This window comes from Dendrobates tinctorius, unplaced genomic scaffold, assembly GCF_039654945.1.
Source record: "Dendrobates tinctorius isolate UK_male_01 unplaced genomic scaffold, ASM3965494v1 ptg000060l, whole genome shotgun sequence".
Classification (NCBI taxonomy): domain Eukaryota; kingdom Metazoa; phylum Chordata; class Amphibia; order Anura; family Dendrobatidae; genus Dendrobates; species Dendrobates tinctorius.
In genome coordinates this window covers 50157391-50178593 of record NW_027361728.1, presented here as the reverse complement: position 1 = coordinate 50178593, position 21203 = coordinate 50157391, and the positions used below count along the sequence as shown (strand labels likewise).

The following is a 21203-nucleotide window of genomic DNA, read 5'->3' as shown; positions in this document are numbered from 1 at the left end:
ATGTATGTAGCATGCATGTAGCATGTAGTATGTATGTAGTATGTATGTAGTATGCATGTAGTATATATGTGTTATGTATGTAGTATGTATGTAGTATATATGTGGTATGTATGTAGTATGTATGTAGTATGTATGTAGCATGTAGTATGTATGTAGCATGCATGTAGTATGTATGTAGTATTTTTTTTTTTTTTTTTTTTTTAACATTTAACACATTAGCCGGATGATGGGACTACTACTGTCCCATCATTGGCTAATGTGTCAATCACTGTCATGGTAGCAGGCATCGCCAGATGGGACTTGTAGTCCCATCGGACGATGCTTGCACAGACCCCCGGACATCAGCACAGCCCCCCGGCAGGCCGGCACAGCCCCCCGGCAGGCCGGTACAGACCCCCACAGGGTGCACAGACCACCGGCAGGCCGGCTCAGCCCCCCGGCAAGCCGGTACAGACCCCGGGCAGTCCACACAGCCCCCCGGCAGGCCGGCACAGCCCCCCGGCAGGCCGGCAGAGACCCCCGGAAGGCCCGAAATGACGGCGCATCATGATGCGCACACACCGCGCATCATGATGACGTCAAGCTGTCAATCAACTTTGAACTTCCGATTCCGATACCGACTTCCGACATTGAAAAAATATCGGAAGTCGGTATCGGAATTCCGATACAGCAAGTATCGGCCGATACCCGATACTTGCGGTATCGGAATGCTCAACACTAGCAATGAGTCTTTTACAATGCTCTGGATTAAATTTGGTCCATTTGTCTTTGCATAATTGTAATTCAGCCACATTTTAGGGTTTCTGAGCATGAACCGCCTTTTTAAGGTCATGCCACAGTATATTAATTGGATTAAGGTCAGGGGTTTGCTTAGTTTTCTTAAGGGTATGTGCTGTGGATTCTGCTGCGGATGCGCAGCAGATTTGGCCCTGCAGGTCCACAGCAGATTCTGCTGCGTTGTACATTATCTTTATTTCCTATGCAAATAAAAAAACGCAGTGCACATGCTGCGGATTTTTCCGCGCGGATTTGCTGCGGGTTACAATCCGCAGCATGTCAATTCTTTGTGTGGATTCTGCTGCGGTTTCCAACCTTTACCATTGTGAGGTGAGAAACCGCAGGGCAAAACCGCAGGCTAATCCGCAGGTCTTATGACCTGCAGATTTCACAAAATCCGCAGGGAGAAATCCGCAGCACTAAAAACTACATGGGCACATAGCCTAAGCCATTCAGAGGGGGATTGCCTGTGTGTTTTCGATCATTGTCCTGCTACATAACCAAAGAGCACTTCAGCTTGAGGTCACGAACAGATGGATGCAATCCTCCTTCAGAATTTTTTGGTAAACAGCAGAATTCAATGTGTTCATATACCACAGAAAGTATTCCAGGTCTTGAAGCAGCATAACAGCCCTAGACCATCACACCACCATCACCATATTTTACTTTTAGTATTGTTCCTTTTCTGAAGTTCTGTGTTACTTCTACGCCAGATGTAATGGGACATACACCTTCCAAAAAGTTCGACTTTTGTCTCGTCAGTTCACAGAATATTATCCCAAATGTCTTGAGGATCATCAAGATGTTTTCTGGTAAAACTGTGATGAGCCTTTATGTTCTTATTGCTCAGCAGTGGGTTTTATCTTGTAACTCTGCCATGCAGGCCATTTTTGCCCAGTCTCTTTTTATGGTAGAATCATGAACACTGACCTAAACTGAGGCAAGTGAGGCCAGCAGCTCTTTGATACTGTTTTTGGGGTCTTTTGTGACCTCTTGGAAGAGTCATCATTGGGCTCTTAGGGTAATTTTGTTCAGCCACACACTCCTGTGGAGGCTCACCACTATTCATGTTTTCACTATTTGTGGGTAATGGCTCTCACTGTGGTTTGCTGAAGTCCCAAAACTGTAGAAATGGCTTTATAAACTTTTCTAGACCGATAGATCTCAATTACTTTGTTTTTCATTTGTTCCAAAATTTCTTTGGGTTGCGGAATGATGACTGGCTTTTGAGGATCTCTTGGTCTACTTCCCTTTGCCAGACAGGTCCTATTTAAGTAATCATTTGATTGAGAACAGGTGTAACAGCAATCAGGCCTTGGAGTGGCTAGGGAATTTGAAATCAGCATCACAAAGATGTGAAAAACCACAGTTAATTTATGTTTTAATTGGGGGGCATTTTTTCACAGAGGGCCCCATAGTTTGGACTTCTTTTTCCCTTAATAATAAAAAACTTCACTTAAAAACTGCATTTTGTGTTCACTTGTGTTATCTTTGCCTAATATTTCTTTTTTTGGTGATCTGAAACATTTAAGTGTGACAAATATGCCAAAGCAGAGGAAATCAGGAAGGGGCACACATTTTTTCACACAACTGTATGTATAGCACTTTAGGTCCAATAGAACTGTATTCAAAATCTTTCAAGTGACCACACCATAAAAAGGGTAACTGTCAAGTAGCCAACAGCCCATTTAATAACACTGTGCGTGGACAGACTTTTCATGAAAATATTGTCCATAAGTTATCCCTTTGAGTAAATTATGATCAGGCACGCTGTTCTGCGTAGAACGCTGACTCAAACTGATGGTTTCTCTGCACGAAGTAACATGTTCCACTTCTTCCCCACTAGGACGCTTGCAAGAGGCAAATCAGGCTAATGATTGCCTGTGTTTTGCAGTGTATGCAATGCAGAAGGATAAATGGCAGCTACCACAAATCACTCATAAATCATTCTGTCTGGCACTGCTGCTGGCACTTCTCAGATCTTTCTCTCCACCTAACAATTGAATCTCTGTATTATTCCCACAATACTACTGTCATCTTCTTCACTGCTGCAGTTACGCAATACAACGCTGTTCTGAGTAATTGCCCAATGACTTAGGGCTTTTTCTTCCTATGTCTATTAGTGAGCTGCAAGTTCTGACATATTCTATCTTAAGTTAGCACTAAAATGGCTGCTGCATTCTCTTCCTTTGCTTTTATACAACCTATGAAATTCCCTCTCAATAGGCTCCACTATACCATGAGATGTGAAAGCTGCAAGACCTTACGGGGAAGCCTGCATCATCGCTGAAGCTATTTACTGCAAAATGTGGCAGGTAGTTTTTGGGAGATTTGTTCAAATTGAATTCGCTAGAAGTTCCAAATTTTGCAATATTCATCTCAAATTTTATTTGCGTTAAATTGATTTGATCATTTCTAATGAAAATTAAGCTCTATAATTTTTCAATTTAACTTTTTTACTCTAATATCTGAATCTAAACATATTGGCGGCCTACAGTCTCAGTTGAAGCATAGCAGTGTGCAGTTATTCTCTTACGTTTTCCCTAGTGTGGACCTTACATTATGGCAGCTGGTCTAGAACATCTAGATGAAGAAGATTTGCTTCAAGAGAGAAATGTAGGGCACAAAAGCAAGCAAGTGTACTTATTAAAAATATTTTTTTAAGTGAACTTACATGACAGCCAACATTTATGGAAAGTTGTATATTGATAATCTGCCTTTTTAAAAATTAAACAATATATCATGTGATTAACTGTATAGTTTACTGTAAAGTCACACATTTACCTCTCTTAAAGCTGGACTGATCATGAATGCTGGTCCCCATAAGAACTGCTCATAAATATTCCATGTTTCTGTGTCATTAGTGAATCTTGTAACAAGAAATAAGAAACAAAACATTGATTCATTTTAACTCTTTAAAACTGTATAAAGTAAAAAAATATGAGAAGAGCACTTTATGGTTATAATTTTTGGGTAGTAAAAAGCAGATTTACATCTTAGTGCATATCACTAAGTAAGTTATACAAGACATTTAAAATACTCATTCTGACAATTACAGTCATATGTTAAAGTTTGGGCACCCCTATTAATGTTAACCTTTTTTCTTTATAACAATTATGTTTTTTGCAACAGCTTTTTCAGTTTCATATATCTAATAACTGATGGACTCAGTTATATTTCTGGATTCAAATGAGGTTTATTGTACTAACAGAAAATGTGCAATCTGCATTTAAACAAAATTTGACCGGTGCAAAAGTATGGGCACCCTTATCATTTTCTTGATTTGAACACTCCTAACTACTTTTTACTGACTTCCTGAAGCACTAAATGGGTTTTGTAACCTCATTGAGCTTTGAACTTCATAGCCAGGTGTATCAAATCATGAGAAAAGGTATTTAAGGTGGCCACTTGCAAGTAGTTCTCCTATTTGATTCTCCTATGAAGAGTGGCATCATGGGCTCCTCAAAACAACTCTCAAATGATCTGAAAACAAAGATTATTCAACATAGCTTTTCAGGGGAAGGATACAAAAAGTTGTCTCAGAGATCTAACCTGTCAGTTTCCACTGTGAGGAACATAGTAAGGAAATGGAAGAACACAGGTACAGTTCTTGTTAAGCCCAGAAGTGGCAGGCCAAGAAAAATATTAGAAAGGCAGAGAAGAAGAATGGTGAGAACAGTCAAGGACAATCCACAGACCACCTCCAAAGACCTGCAGCATCATCTTGCTGCAGATGGTGTCACTGTGCATTGGTCAACAATACAGCGCACATTGCACAAGGAGAAGCTGTATGGGAGAGTGATGCGAAAGAAGCCGTTTCTGCAAGCACGCCACAAACAGAGTCGCCTGAGGTATGCAAAAGCACATTTGGACAAGCCAGTTACATTTTGGAAGAAGGTCCTGTGGACTGATGAAACAAGATTGAGTTGTTTGGTCATACAAAAAGGCGTTATGCATGGAGGCTAAAAAACACAGCATTGCAAGAAAAACACTTGCTACCCACAGTAAAATTTGGTGGAGGTTCCATCATGCTTTGGGGCTGTGTGGCCAATGCCGGCACCGGGAATCTTGTTAAAGTTGAGGATCGCATGGATTCAACTCAGTATCAGCAGATTCTTGACAATAATGTGCAAGAATCAGTGACGAAGTTGAAGTTACGCAGGGGATGGATATTTCAGCAAGACAAAGATCCAAAACACCGCTCCAAATCTACTCAGGCATTCATGCAAAGGAACAATTACAATGTTCTGGAATGGCCATCCCAGTCCCCAGACCTGAATATCATTGAACATCTGTGCGATGATTTGAAGCGGGCTGTCCATGCTCGGCGACCATCAAACTTAACTGAACTGGAATTGTTTTGTAAACAGGAATGGTCACAAATACCTTCATCCAGGATCCAGGAACTCATTAATAGCTACAGAAAGTGACTAGAGGCTGTTATTTTTGCAAAAGGAGGATCTACGAAATATTAAAGTCACTTTTATGTTGAGGTGCCCATACTTTTGCACCGGTCAAATTTTGTTTAAATGCACATTTTCTGTTAGCACAATAAACCTCATTTGAATCCAGAAATATAACTGAGTCCATCAGTTATTAGATATATGAAACTGAAATAGCTGTTGCAAAAACCAAAATTGTTATAAAGAAAAAAGGTTAACATTAATAGGGGTGCCCAAACTTTAACATATGACTGTATATTATCAGAGGAGAAGTAATAAAAAAGTTGTGAAAGTGCAATCATTTATTACAAATCAGGCCCTTGAAGTGCTTTTATTTTTAGTTATCATTGTTTTTCTCAATGTTACGCGTGATGTAATGATATACATTTTTCCATAAGAACTTACTCGTGCAATAAAGGACGGATCACAGTAGAGCCTTCTGTATGTGCTTCATACATTAATGTGTACAGATACGGCAGGAGTTTGTATCTAATGTTCAGAACATTTCTGGATATGTCTTTGAATGGTTCATCAAAGCTAACAGGATCTTGTCTCTGAAATATATTAAGGAAAATAAAATAAACAACATTCCCTCACTTGTAATTTATTAAAAGGATACAAATGTTAATGGCAGTGCTTATTTAATGGTGGAAAAATGATTATTAGAAAAAAAGGAACCTTCATAACCACTTCATAACTAGGTTATTTTCCATTTTTGTGCTTTTTTTTCTCCTATTCTTTCAAGGGTCTAAATTAATTTATTTTTCAGTTGACATAGTTGTATTAAGGATTGCTTTTTTGCTGGACAATTTGTAGCATTAAATCACATTATTCACCTTAACCCATTCCCAACATGCGCCATTCATATATGGCGCAGCAGGAGGTGCATTGCCGCAAACTGCCATAAAGGTACAGGGCCTTGATTTCATGAGCTCACACCAAGCGTTGCCGCGATAAATTGCGGGTATCCGCTCTATGTGAGAACTGAAACCCAGCTCCAACACCCACAATCAGAGCTAGCACCAATCTCTAATGTACAACCCCTTTGATGCAGCTGTCCCTAGTGTCTGCGACATTGAGAAGCATTGCAGAAGGAGTGAGCTCCCTGTTTGCTTTGAACGGCACAACGCAATGCGATCAAGTTATGTTGATGGTCTCCATGGTGACCCCCGGCCACAAAATGGCCACTGGATCCTTTACGGTCTGGCAGGTGCAGACACGCATCCTCCCTGCCTGACAGATGCTGCTCTGATACCCTGAAGTGCAGTTGCATTGCTACTATACAGTGATGTCCCACTCAAAGACAATGTAAAAAAGTTAAAAAAAGTTTTTACAAAAACAAAATAAAGAGCAAGAAAAGATTATTCCAATAAATACATTTATGTAAAAAAAAACAAAAAATACACACATTTGGTATCGCTGCAAGCAGAACGACCCAAAATATAAAACTGTTTAACAAGTTAACCCCTTCAGTAAATAACGAAGGAAATAGGAAAAAAATGAAGCAAAAAAAATATGTACATCATCATACCGTCAAACAAAAAGTGCAATAAAACACAATATAAAAGACGAATGTAAATACAAATGGAAAAGCTGAAAACATCATCTTGTCCTGCAAAAAACAAGCTGGCATAAATCTTCATCAGTGGAAAAATAAAAAAATTGTAGCTCTCAGAATAAAGAAATGCAAAAATAATATTTTTTTCTATAAATTAGCTTTTATTGTGGAAAAGTGCCAAAACACCAAAAAATTATATAAATGGGGTATCGCTTTAATCTTACTGACCCAAAAATAAAACTGCCTTATCAATATTACCACACGCAGAACAATAAAAAAAGAAAACAATTCCTGAATTGCTGTTTTTTGTTCATTCTACCTCCTAAAAATCAGAATTGAAAGTGATAAAAAAAAATCATGGGCCTGAAAATGGTACCAATAAAAACATCAACTCATGCAGCAAACAAGAACCTGTCACATGACACTGTCGACCAAAATATGGAAAAATTATAGCTGTTTAAATATGTTGATGCAAAAACAAGTTTTTGCAATAAAAAGCATCTTTTAGTTTGTGAAAGCAGCCAAACATAAAACCCAGCATAAATCTGATATCGCTGTAATCGCACCGAACCGAAGAAGAAAGTTGTCTAATCACATAAATTGCTCAAGGAGCAGCATAAAAAATAAATAAAACCAGTTCTTCACCTGCTGCTGATTTGTTCATTCTGTCACCGAAAGATCGCAGTAATGCTCAACTCACATTTAGGCCGGGGTCACACTAAACGATGCAAAATACGGTCCGTAGTTTACAGGCGTAATACTGATGAATGACCCCTAAATAGTGCTCCGTAGGTCATCCGTAAGCAAGGTGTGGTTGCATATTTTGCGCAAGTCTGTATCCGTATGTAATCCGTATGGCGAGATTTTCTCGCCGCCTTGCAAAATGGACATATAATGGAGCCCTATGACAGGGTTTATAACAGAAATGAAATAATAGATATAGACACATAGAATGCATATATATATATATATATATACCCACAAGTCATTGAGATAAACATATATAAATATATATATTTATATTTCACAGAGTTCTTCATAGCAGAATAGCCGCTAATTAAATTGCCGGCTTCTATCAAATCCTTCCCCAACCCGACATGAAATGACACATGGTTTACATTCAGCAAAGCATTTCATTTCATGTTTTTTTATATGTCCTTGACTAATAATTAGATGCTGCATTGTGTGCAAAATTTGGGAATTGTATTTGTTATTTTAAGGGGTTAATTTGTTTATAAAAAATGTGTGGGCTTCCCATTGCCCTGTAGCAGTGGCGAATGGGTTAATCTAACAAAGGGTTAATGTCACCTTACAATCGAATGTTTGACATTTTTTCATGCCGAGCTGACATTTTTAATGATACAATTTTGGTGCAGATACAATCTTTTGATCACCCATTATTGCCTTTTAATGCAGTGTTGCAGCTTCCAAAATAAAGTAATACTGGCATTTTGACTATTTTTCTTGTTATGCCATTTAACGATCGGATGTTTTTTTTTATATATTGGTAGATCAGGCGAATGTGGCAATACCAGATATGTGTATGTTTGATATTTTTTGGTTTATTTTCTCTCCCTCCATCCTCCCCATCCATCTCATCTCCTCCTCAGAACTGTACCTCAACATACAATCCTCTGTCACCAAACACAGACAGTCCCCTCATGTCCCCTCCTGATCCCATCTGCTAACCCTCTCTGCTCCTCCTCACTGCCGGCGATATCTCTTCAAATCCTGGCCCTCCTCACCACTTCCCCACAGGGAAGTCGAGTCTACCTCCCATCCAAACTCTATCACATATTTCCATAATCTCTCTAACCTTTTATCCAATCGCCCAGCCCCCACTTCCCCAGTCCCACTAACAAGAGCTCTATGGATTGCTCGCTCTGTCTGCAGCAAACTGTCCTACATCCATGATCTTTTCATTACTAACAAACTTTCCTTCCTCGCTATCACCAAAACCTGGCTCACCTCCTCTGACACAGCCTCTCCAGCTGCACTTTCATATGGTGGATTCCACCTTTCCCACACACCCCGCCCCAGCAGTAAGCATGGCAGAGGGACTGTTTTTCTCCTGTCAGATAACTGCTCCTTCACCCACATCCCACTGCCACCCTCTGTTACCCTCCCATTCTTTTAGGTGCACTCTGTGCTGGCATCCCCACTATCATCATGGGTGAATTCAACCTCCCCATTGACACTTCACTCTCAGTTGCCACTAAACTTCTATCTCTCACTTCCTCCTTCTGCCTCAGTCAATGGTCTTCTGCACCCACTCACAAAAATGGCCAAACACTGGACCTCATCTTCACTCACCTCTGCTCCCTATCTAACCTCTCTAACTCACCTCTACCTCTTTCTGACCACAGCCTGCTTTCATTCTCTTCCCTTTCCTCTCCAGGTCCACAATCCCCACCCCACAAACTTGCACACCCTCACAGAAATCTCATACACCTCGATCTACACTCACTCTCTGAATCTCTTCTCCCTCTTACAGACATAAGTTCCTTACACAATGTGGACATTGCTGCTGCTTTGTATAACATCACAATAGCTGCAGCTCTGGAATCTGTCACTCCTCTCACACATACCAAAGCTCCCAAAATCAACAGACAAGCCTGGCACACCAGCCTGACCAAAGAACTAACTACTCAGCCCCCTTCCTCCAAAACCATCTTCTCTACCATTATAGAAGACCAACTTTCTGCCCTACTCTCGAAATCACATCTCACCTCCTGTGCCCTTAACCCGATCCCATCACTCTTCATCCCAATCCTCACTATAGTCTTCATCCCAACTCTAACCCATCTCTTCAACCTATCAACAACTGGTGTTTTCCCCTCATGCTTCAAACATGCCTCAATCACACCCTTCCTCAAAAAGTCCTCTCTTGACCCTCTGTATCTAGCTATGGCCCCATATCACTTCTCCCCTTTGCCTCAAAACTACTGGAACAACATGTCCATTTCGAACTGTCCTCCCACCTCTCTTCCTGCTCCCTCTTTGACCGCTTACAATCTGACATCCAGCCACATCACTCTACTGAAACTGCCCTAACTAATTTTACTAATGACCTGCTGACTGCCAAAGCCAAGCAACACTACTCTGTCCTCCTCATGGACCTGTCCTCTGGCTTTGACACAGTGGACCACTCCCTATTACTACAGACCCTCTCATCTCTTGGCATCACAGAAATGGTCCTATCTTGGATTGTATCAAATTTAAAAGACCGGACATTCAGTGTCTCCCACTCACACACCACCTATTGACCTCACCCCCTATCTGTCAGAGTCCTGCAAGATTCAGTCCTAGCGCCACTGCTTTTCTCCATTTACACCTTTGGACTGGTACAGCTCATAGAATCTCACGGCTTGCAGTATCACATCTATGCTGATGACTAGAGTTGAGCGAAACGGGTCGAAAAATTTCAAAAGTCGCCGACTTTTGGCAAAGTCGGGTTTCATGAAACGAAACCCGACCCTAGGATGAGGTCGGCCACGAGGTTGGCGACTTACGCGCCAAAGTCGCGTTTCAAAAGTTTGTTTTGCGCTCTTTTTCAGCCAATCAGGATCCACGGACACTGTGGGCAACGTGATGACATAGGCAGGGGTCACCACCATCTTTCAGAAGGGCATGCAAGTGATTGGCTTGCTTTGGTGGGCGTCACAGGGGGTATAAAAGGGCGTGCACGCCGACCGCCATCTTACTTCTGCCGATCTCAGTATAGGGAGAGGTTGCTGCTGATTCTGTAGGGAGAGCGTTAGGCAGGGAAGAAGACAAAAAAACTGCTTCTGCTGCTAGCGATTTGGCCTGCACAACACACCAGTCACTGTGTGTGCAGTGCAAGGGGAGGCTATATAGTGGTGTATCAGTGGTGTTGGTTGTTGGGCTGCCTTCTAAGGCTTCCTGACATTCCTGCATTGCTGTTTACCCACTGCTCCGCAAACTGCTTTTTTAAAAGCAATCCCAATTGTTTTTTTTTGTCCTGCTGAGAAGAAAAAAAAACTGCTTCTGCTGCTAGCGATTTGGCCTGTACAACACACCAGTCACTGTGTGTGCAGTGCAGGGGGAGGCTATACAGTGGTGTATCAGTGGTGTTGGTTGTTGGGCTGCCTTCTAAGGCTTCCTGACATTCCTGCATTGCTGTTTACCCACTGCTCCGCAAACTGCTTTTTTAAAAGCAATCCCAATATTTTTTTTTTGTCCTGCTGAGAAGAAAAAAAAACTGCTTCTGCTGCTAGCGATTTGGCCTGCACAACACACCAGTCACTATGTGTGCAGTACAAGGGGAGGCTATATTGTGGTGTATCAGTGGTGTTGGTTGTTGGGCTGCCTTTTAAGGCTTCCTGACAGGCTGGCATTGCTGTTTACCCACTGCTCTGCAAACTGCTTTTTTAAAAGCAATCCAATCTCCCTTATCCTCTAGTCACTTTTGTCACAGCTGTGCCATCGAGCCTGTGACATAGCGCTCATATATCAGTGGGCCTCACACAATCCAAAAGTGTCCAGTGTCCACAAGTGTCTGCAGAAATTCAAAATCTCCCTTATCCTCTAGTCACTTTTGTCACAGCTGTGCCATCGAGCCTGTGACATAGCGCTCAGATATCAGTGGCCCTCACACAATCCAAAAGTGTCCAGTGTCCACAAGTGTCTGCAGAAATTCAAAATCTCCCTTATCCTCTAGTCACTTTGGTCACAGCTGTGCCATCGAGCCTGTCACATAGCGCTGAGATATTCATTGGGCCTCACACAATCCAAAAGTGTCCAGTGTCCACAAGTGTGTGCAGAAATTCAAAATCTCCCTTATCCTCTTGTCACTTTGGTCACAGCTGTGCCATCGAGCCTGTCACATAGCGCTCAGATATTCATTGGGCCTCACATAATCCAAAAGTGTCCAGTGTCCACAAGTGTGTGCAGAAATTCAAAATCTCCCTTATCCTCTAGTCACTTTGGTCACAGCTGTGCCATCGAGCCTGTCACATAGCGCTCAGATATTCATTGGGTCTCACACAATCCAAAAGTGTCCAGTGTCCACAAGTGTGTGCAGAAATTCAAAATCTCCCTTATCCTCTAGTCACTTTTGTCACAGCTGTGCCATCGAGCCTGTGACATAGTGCTCAGATATCAGTGGGCTTCACACAATCCAAAAGTGTCCACAAGTGTCTGCAGAAATTCAAAATCTCCCTTATCCTCTAGTCACTTTGGTCACAGCTGTGCCATCGAGCCTGTCACATAGCGCTCAGATATTCATTGGGCCTCACACAATCCAAAAGTGTCCAGTGTCCACAAGTGTGTGCAGAAATTCAAAATCTCCCTTATCCTCTCGTCACTTTGGTCACAGCTGTGCCATCGAGCCTGTCACATAGCGCTCAGATATTCATTGGGCCTCACACAATCCAAGTGTCCAGTGTCCACAAGTGTGTGCAGAAATTCAAAATCTCCCTTATCCTCTAGTCACTTTGGTCACAGCTGTGCCATCGAGCCTGTCACATAGCGCTCAGATATTCATTGGGTCTCACACAATCCAAAAGTGTCCAGTGTCCACAAGTGTGTGCAGAAATTCAAAATCTCCCTTATCCTCTCGTCACTTTTGTCACAGCTGTGCCATCGAGCCTGTGACATAGCGCTCAGATATCAGTGGCCCTCACACAATCCAAAAGTGTCCAGTGTCCACAAGTGTCTGCAGAAATTCAAAATCTCCCTTATCCTCTCGTCACTTTTGTCACAGCTGTGCCATCGAGCCTGTGACATAGCGCTCAGATATCAGTGGGCCTCACACAATCCAAAAGTGTCCAGTGTCCACAATTGTCTGCAGAAATTCAAAATCTCCCTTATCCTCTCGTCACTTTTGTCACAGCTGTGCCATCGAGCCTGTGACATAGCACTCAGATATCAGTGGCCCTCACACAATCCAAAAGTGTCCAGTGTCCACAAGTGTCTGCAGAAATTCAAAATCTCCCTTATCCTCTCGTCACTTTTGTCACAGCTGTGCCATCGAGCCTGTGACATAGCGCTCAGATATCAGTGGGCCTCACACAATCCAAAAGTGTCCAGTGTCCACAAGTGTCTGCAGAAATTCAAAATCTCCCCTGTCCTATAGACACCTTGTACCTTGTTTTACATTACTATATAGTTTGTTGGATTTTGTCTACATTTCTACCAAAAATGAGGAAGGCTGGTGGAAGAGGCCGTGGAATTGGGCGGGGGGTTGGCAGCTGGTAATGATGGTGTTGGTGGTGGATCTGATGGTAGTGGCAAGAGCAAAATAGGACCGAATGCAGGAGGTGTTGAGCCTGCGTCATCGTCTTTCTACATAAGGCCTCGAATGCTTAGTTTTCTAGGAGTTGGCAAACCGCTTTTAAAGACAGAGCATCAGGAAAAAGTTTTGTCTTACATTGCTGACTCAGCCTCCAGCTCTATCGCCTCCTCTTCTTCAGTTGTAAAAAGTAAAAGCACTGAGTCGTCATTGGAGGCTCATGTTCATGAACCACACCTTTCCTTGTGTCCTTCACCCCAACCAAGATTGAAAGATGACGCAGGCCATACTACTGATTACTCCATGGAGCTGTTTTCACATACCATGCCTGGATTATCAAGTCAAATGGTGAATTACCCAGGCCAAGATGAATCTGACATGGAGTGCACTGATGCACAGCCGCTGATGGATGATTCTGCTGGTACATTCACTCAGAGCACTACATTGTCCTCGCAGTGTACAGAGCCAGATTCTGACCCTGATGAGACTCAGGTGCCCCTTCCCGCACACTATACCACCATACACGGTGACACAGAGGAAGGTGCACATGACATAGAAGAGGAGGTGATGGATAACTCAGTTGTTGACCCAGATTGGCATCCATTGGGGGAAGAGGGTGCTGCTTCCAATAGCTCAGATGAGGAGCATCCACAGCAGACATCGACATCGCAACAGCTGTTATCTGGCAGGACCGGAGCACTCCAAAGACAGGTTCCAAACATCAAAAGAGTTGCTGGACAGCTTGTCCAGACGGTCAAAAGATCACAGCGTGCTAGGCCGCAAAATGTCTGCCAAAGTAGGAAGAGTGCAGTGTGGCACTTTTTTGACCAAAATCCTCATGATCAGGCCAAGGTTATCTGTAAGAAGTGCGCAAAGACCTTTAGCCGAGGGAAAAATCTGAAAAATTTGAATACCAGTTGCATGCTTAGACATTTAACCAGCATGCACTTGCAAGCGTGGACACAACACCAAACCTCAAGTGCCACATGTGCAACTGATCACAACGAAGGTAGTCAGCAACGCTGCATTGTTTCCCCCACTGTAAGCCCACCGGTTAGCACAGCAGCAAATGTTGAGGTGTCGTTGCAAGGCCACAGCAGTCAGGGAATCCCACTGTTATATCAACGAAAGACTGATTCTAGGCCATCAGAAAGAACACCAACTCCATCACCATCATCAACCCTCTCTCAGTCCGCCCTGTCCACCGCTACTTCCACCATATGCAGCTCTCAAGTCCAGCTCACCCTCCCAGACACTATGAGTAGGTCAAGAAAGTACTCAGTCTCTCATCCGTGTACACTGGGTTTGAACGCCCACATTGCCAAACTAATCTCGTTTGAGATGATGCCCTTTCGGTTGGTGGAAAGCACAGCTTTCCGCGAACTCATGGCCTATGCAGTACCACGCTATGACCTACCGAGTCACCACTTCTTCTCTCGCAAAGCCATCCCGGCCCTCCACCATCATGTGAAAGACCGCATTGTCCATGCACTCAAGCAGTCAGTGAGCGGAAAGGTGCACCTCACAACTGATGCATGGTCCAGTCGGCATGGCCAGGGCCGTTACGTGTCCATCACTGCGCACTGGGTTAATGTGGTGGATGCAGGGTCCACAGGGGACAGCGGCGGTGGGACAGTGCTGCCTAGCCCACGGTATAGGAAACAGTTGGCTGTAGGCGTTCGACCCTCCTCCTCCTCCTCCAGAAGCGAAAGCTCGTCCACAGAGCGCAGTCGTACGAGCACTCCATCTGCAGCTGCCACTGTTGCACACGATGTGTCCCCCTATCGAGCAGCTAGTGGAAAGCGTCAGCAGGCTGTGTTGCAGATGATGTGTTTGGGCAACAGACACACCGCCGAGGTGCTGGCCGAGTACTTGAAGCGACAAACTGAGTCATGGCTGGGCAGTGTACATCTTGAGGCAGGCAAGGTAGTTAGTGATAACGGCCGTAATTTTGTGGAAGCCATAGCCCTTTCAAAACTCAGCCATATACCTTGCTTGGCTCACACCTTGAACCTGGTGGTGCAGTGCTTCCTCAAAAATTATCCGGAGTTAACAGCCCTACTCAAGAAGGTGCGAAGATTGTGCGCGCACATCCGCCGGTCGCCTGTACACTCCGTTCGTATGCAGAAGCTGCAGCGATTGCTCCACCTTCCCAACCACCACCTCATTATCGACATTGCAACAAGGTGGAACTCCACCCTGCACATGGTGGAGTGGCTGTGCGAGCAGAGGCAGGCCATAATGCATTTGTGGGAGGATACACGGCCAGGCACTTTGAGAGCAGACATGGAGTTGACAGGTGTGCAGTGGTCGAAGCTGAAAGACCTCTGTAAAGTCCTTCAGTGTTTTGAGGAATGCACACGGCTGGTAAGCGCAGACGACGCCATCCTAAGCATGAGCATCCCACTTATGCGTCTGCTCATGCAAACTTTGACGCACCTTAAGGAGCAGGCGTCTGCAGCCAATGTTGATGAGGAGGAAGAGGAGGAGGGAATCCTTGATGACATTCAGCCATTGTCTGCTCAGGGACCTCTCCTGGACGAGGTGGAGGAAGAAGAGGAGGAGGAGGAGGATGGGGATGATTACTTAGGGGAGGAGGATGCATCTCGTGGGGCAAGTGAAAATGTTGGCGTGGCAAGGTCTGGTACAGGGTTTGTGCATGACTGGAGGGATGTGGATTTGCCAGAAAGTGCTCCTCCAACCAGCACTCGCAGTGCATCATTGACACCGGGAACATTGGCCCACATGTCAGATTATGCCTTGCAGATCCTAAAAAGGGACCCACGCATTGCCAAAATGATGAACGATGACGACTACTGGTTGGCCAGCATCCTGGATCCACGCTATAAAGGCAAATTACAAAACATCATGCCACAGGAGAACCTTGACCTAATATTGGCTAATAAACAAGCAACTCTGGTAAATCGGTTGCTTGAGGCATTCCCAGCACACAGCAGCGGTGATGGTTCTCACACGAGCCGTACGGGCCGGGGGCAGCTTGGCAGAGGTGTTCGTGGTGCACACAGCAGAAGTGGCGTTGGAGACAGGGGTTTCATGACAATGTTGTGGACTGATTTTTCAAGTACCGCTCACACAACTGGTAATACTGCATCGATGGAAAGTGACAGGAGACAGCAGTTGTCAACTATGGTTACAAACTACTTTTCCTCCCATATCGATGTTCTCCCACACAGGTCATTCCCCTTTGACTATTGGGCCACTAAACTGGATACCTGGCCTGAATTGGCACAATATGCCTTACAGGAGCTCGCTTGCCCAGCTGCAAGTGTGCTATCGGAAAGAGTCTTCAGTGCAGCTGGATCAATCCTGACAGAAAAAAGGACCCGTCTGTCAACCCAAAATGTGGATGATCTAACCTTCATTAAAATGAACCACGCATGGGTTTCCAAGGATTTTGTCCCACCTTCCCCTGATGACACATAGGGTGACAGAAAAATGGCTTGCTTTGGTCCACCTCTTCCTGGGACTTGACCTATTTCACCTTTTGCATCAGCTGAATGTCCAACATCAACATATGCCACTTTCTAAAACTCCCTAACTGTGCTGCCTCCCCCCCATGGCCGGGGTCACCACCTAGCGCACGACACCGTGCGAGTGCCGTTGCCCTGGACAGGTGGGTAGGCCGACTCTTGGGCGCGGGCACTGGCACAGGGTCCTTCATAGTGCAATCAAGTGTCTCTGACGGTGGTGGTGCACACCCGCCGTCAGACACACCGCCGTACTATGAGGGGCCCAGTGCCAGTACCGACGCCCACGAGTGGGCCCCCCTTGCTTGGGCAGGGCCCCAGCATTTGCAATCTTTACCTCTCCCTGCTCCTCCGCTGTGTAGTCTGGGCCGTCAAATCCATACTGTGCCTGACACCGTCTGAGCCTGCCTCCTGATGTATAGACATATATTTTGAATGTGTACGCTATCCATACATGTTATCTGGGGATACGGTACCCTTTCTAACCTTTGTGCAATCACGTGCAATCCATACTGGGCCTAACACCATCTGAGCCTGCCTCCTGATGTATAGACATATATTTTGAATGTGTACGCTATCCATACATGTTATCCGGGGAAACGGTACCCTTTCTAACCTTTGTGCAATCACGTGCAATCCATACTGGGCCTAACACCGTCTGAGCCTGCCTCCTGATGTATAGACATATATTTTGAATGTTTACGCTATCCATACATGTTATCCGGGGAAACGGTACCCTTTCTAACCTTTGTGCAATCACGTGCAATCTATACTGGGCCTAACACCGTCTGAGCCTGCCTCCTGATGTATAGACATATATTTTGAATGTGTACGCTATCCATACATGTTATCCGGGGATACGGTACCCTTTCTAACCTTTGTGCAATCATGTGCAATCCATATAGGGCCTAACACCGTCTGAGCCTGCCTCCTGATGTATAGACATATATTTTGAATGTGTACGCTATCCATACATGTAATCTGGGGATACGGTACCCTTTCTCACCTTTGTGCAATCACGTGTAATCCATACTGGGCGTGAGAACGGCTGGCGAGCTGTTAAGCAAGCTACAGCACCTGTGGTTTGCACACGTAAGTTTTTCATTTTTTCAGGAATGACGGTTAGGCCTAATTCTGGAACTGCGGTTGACTTGCACTTACTGGGAAATCATTGTTCGCGGGTAATAATTGTAATCAGTGATCCCCATCACTAACGTTGTTCAGCGGGTTATCTGCATCTGTAAGCGACAAACGCTGGCCTTTTCAGTGTAGCGCACATGCAGCCACGGACATGTAAGGGCATGACACACCAGTTATTGGCCAATCTCATGTGCCAGAGCCTCACGTGTCCCTCTAGTAAGCCGGACTCCGACCGTGGGGCATGACGGAGTCTCGTTCGTTAATGGAATTAAGCTTGCAATGTGTGCATCTGTTCTGTAGCTGGCATGGTTGAGGTTTCCCAGGTGGAGTCGAATTTAACCATAGGCTCCACTCCTGGTGGTGCCCTTCTGGACATTCCTTTAAGGTTCAGCTTTGCAACCATACTGCCCACGTAAAACAAACACTTTGCCTTCATGAACGCTGTTTGGAGGGTCATGACTCGTGGGAATAACGCCGCCCAATCAGTTAACCTGCTAGAGAGATCTTTCGTTGCTCCCAAGCATGACATCACACTCCCTAGGAAGAAGGTAATGCCACTGTGGCGACCGTACTCCTGGGGGCGACACAAGTGCACTGATGCCCAGCCACTGCTCGATGAATCTGCTGGTACATTGACCCAGACCACTACATTCCCCTCGCACGCTACACGACCTGAATCTGACCCTGATGAAACTCAGGTTACCCTTCCCATATACAGTTCCATCTTACACGGTGACAAAGAGGAAGCTGCAGATGAAAGTGCAGGTTCGGCCCACCCGCCATCAGACACACCACCGTACTATCAGGGGCCCTGTGCCAGTGCCGTCGCCAACGAGTGGGCCCCCCCTGCTTGCTCAGGATCACAGCACTTGCAAAGTTGAAATACTGTGCAGTGAGATGGAAGATGGGGACGACGAGGATTCCAGACAAGTACAGGGATTCCCTAGCGAGGAGACTTATTTGATTGTTTTCAATGTTGGGACAGCAATTTTTGGGGAGCACTATACTCTGGAGAATGATAGATGGGGCCCACCATACACTGGAACATTCCAAAGGTGGACATCAGACACTGGAGCAGCATTTACAGGGCCCATTATACACTAGATCATTAGAAATGGGGCCCATTATGTTTGGAGCATTATTTGGGCCAATAAGACAGTGGAGCTTCATCCATGGTGACCAACATATACTGTAGCATTATGTGGAGCTCATCATATACTGTTTCAAACATTATATAGGACCAATGATTTTGTATGGAGAAATAGATGGGCCTCGTCATGAGATGTAAAAAGTGAGGTATTTTTCATTGTACTATACTGCTATTTCTCTGCCGTATCGGAGCATGATGAGTTGTGGTATGTGTTAAAGGGGCGCTCTTTCGCCCAGGGCACATGAAAACCTGCAGCCAGCCCTCCCCCCACAACTTTAGCCAAATAACCCCCATTTTTCAGTGCGTAACTTGTATTATGAAGTTAATTAAGGTTGACAAGCTTAAGTAAGAAGAATTGATGCTTTTGGCATTCAAATGGGCACTGTAGGTATGTTTCCTGTCCTCCTCTCACTGCCGACTTTTATTCCCCATTGACTTACATTGGGTTTCGTGTTTCGGGACGACCCCGACTTTTCCCTATAATCGGACGATCTTGCTCGACCCGACTTTTGGAAAAGTCGGGTTTCACGAAACGAAACGCGACCCTAAAAAACCAAAAGTCGCTCAACTCTTCTGATGACAAATTGATCTACCTCTCTGGACCAGATATAACCTCCTTACTCACTAAAATCCCACATCTGTCCACTATTTAATCCTTGTTCTCTGCTAAATTTCTAATGAGGACAAGACAAAATTCATCATCTTTGACTCATCTCACTCGACTCTCCCAGCAAACCTAACCATTAAAGTAAATGGCTGCTCACTCTCCTCAGTCCCACAAGCTCGCTGTCTTGGTTTAATCCTTGACTCTGATCTCTTCTTCAAATCACATATCCAAGCACTTTCTACCTCCTGCCAACATCAACTCAAAAACATCTCCCAGATCCATACATTCCTCAACCTAGAATCTGCATAAACTCTTGTGCATGCCCTCATCATCTCCTGTCTTGACTACTGCAACCTCCTGCTGTGTGTCCTCCCCTCTAACACTCTCACGCCCCTCCAATCTATCTTAAACTCTACTGCCTGACTCATCCACCTATCCCCCTCTCCTCTGTCAATCCCTTCACTGGCTCCCCATTGCCCAGAGACTCCAGTACAAAACCCTAACCATGGCATACAAAGCCATCCACAACCTGTCTCCAACATACATCTGTAACCTCGTCTCCCGGTACCTACCAGCATGCAACCTCTGATCCTCACAAGATCTCCTTCTCGACTCTCCTCTTATCTCTTCTTCCCACAATTGCATACAAGATTTCTCTCGCACATCCCTCCTCCTCTGGAACTCTCTACCTCTTGCTGGCAGGGTCCATTATCTTTCTGTACCAGTCGTGACTTGTATTGATTATGATTATTGTAATTTTTTATTATGTATACCCCTCCTTACATGTAAAGTGCCATGGATTTAATGGCACTATAATAATAAATAATAATAATAATAATTCTGAATGGGGCGAAATGGGGTAATTTGAACTTTTATATTTTTTATTTTTCTAATATTTTTAAATATATTTTTTTACTTTGGGCATGCTTTAATAGTTTCCATGGAAGACTAGAAGCTGCCATACTCCGATCGACTCTGCTACATACAGGAGATGATCAGATCATCTGTATGTAGCAGAATTGCTCACTTAGTATGAGCCCCAACCACCGGGCAGCGATCATAGCAATCTGGCAGTGACAAACATAGAGGTCTGCTGGAGACCTCTGGTTGTCATGCCAACCTATCGGTGACCTGCGATCATGTGACAGGGTCTCAGATGAGTGGGATTTCTGGCGCTTACAGGAAATGTGAGTTAAATACCGCTGTCAGAATCTGACAGTGTCATTTAACTAGTTAACAGCCGCCAGTGGATTGCGATTCTACTTGCGGCTGTTGCGGGCACAAGTCAGCTATATAGATCGACTGACATGTGCCCATAAAGGTGTGGACTCAATGTCGGAGCCGGGATCAAACAGAGGGAGTCCGACATCTGCGTACATTTATGCCCGATGTCGGAAAGGGGTTAAGCTCAATTCACAAAAAAAGCAAGTCTTCACTCAGGTCCGTCATCTGTCAATGGAAATATAGGGCTTCCATTGTACTGGTAGTACAAAGGCTCTAGAAAAGCAAAATGAATCTACGCCCCTTAAAAGAAATTCAGCAAATTCTGCGCTCCCAAATCCAAATGCCTCCCTTCCTTCTGAGCCACAGTATGTCTAAACCACATTTAGTACCCACATGTTTGGCATTTTTGCAGTGATGAAAGACCGCCTAATTTAAATGTTTGTGTCTCCAGAAGCATGAGTTCAGCATAATGTACTAGTCACTATAATGTACTGATCACTTCAACATACTGGTCACTACAATGGCGGTTTGCCCTTTTCAGCTTTGCACTGTGCCTCAAAAGTA

The 21203-nt window shown here is 44.5% G+C and overlaps 1 protein-coding gene across 1 annotated transcript in view; it reads right to left on the bottom strand.

Annotated features, from left to right (window-relative positions):
* SI (sucrase-isomaltase) overlaps window positions 1-21203 on the bottom strand; it is a 511413-nt gene that overhangs the window by 29479 nt on the left and 460731 nt on the right. The window contains exons 65-66 of the mRNA XM_073578947.1: window positions 5625-5773; window positions 3562-3646 (exon numbers count right to left, since the gene is read on the bottom strand). Of these exons, the coding sequence (XP_073435048.1) occupies window positions 3562-3646; window positions 5625-5773 (234 nt within the window). The remainder of the gene's footprint in view (window positions 1-3561; window positions 3647-5624; window positions 5774-21203) is intronic.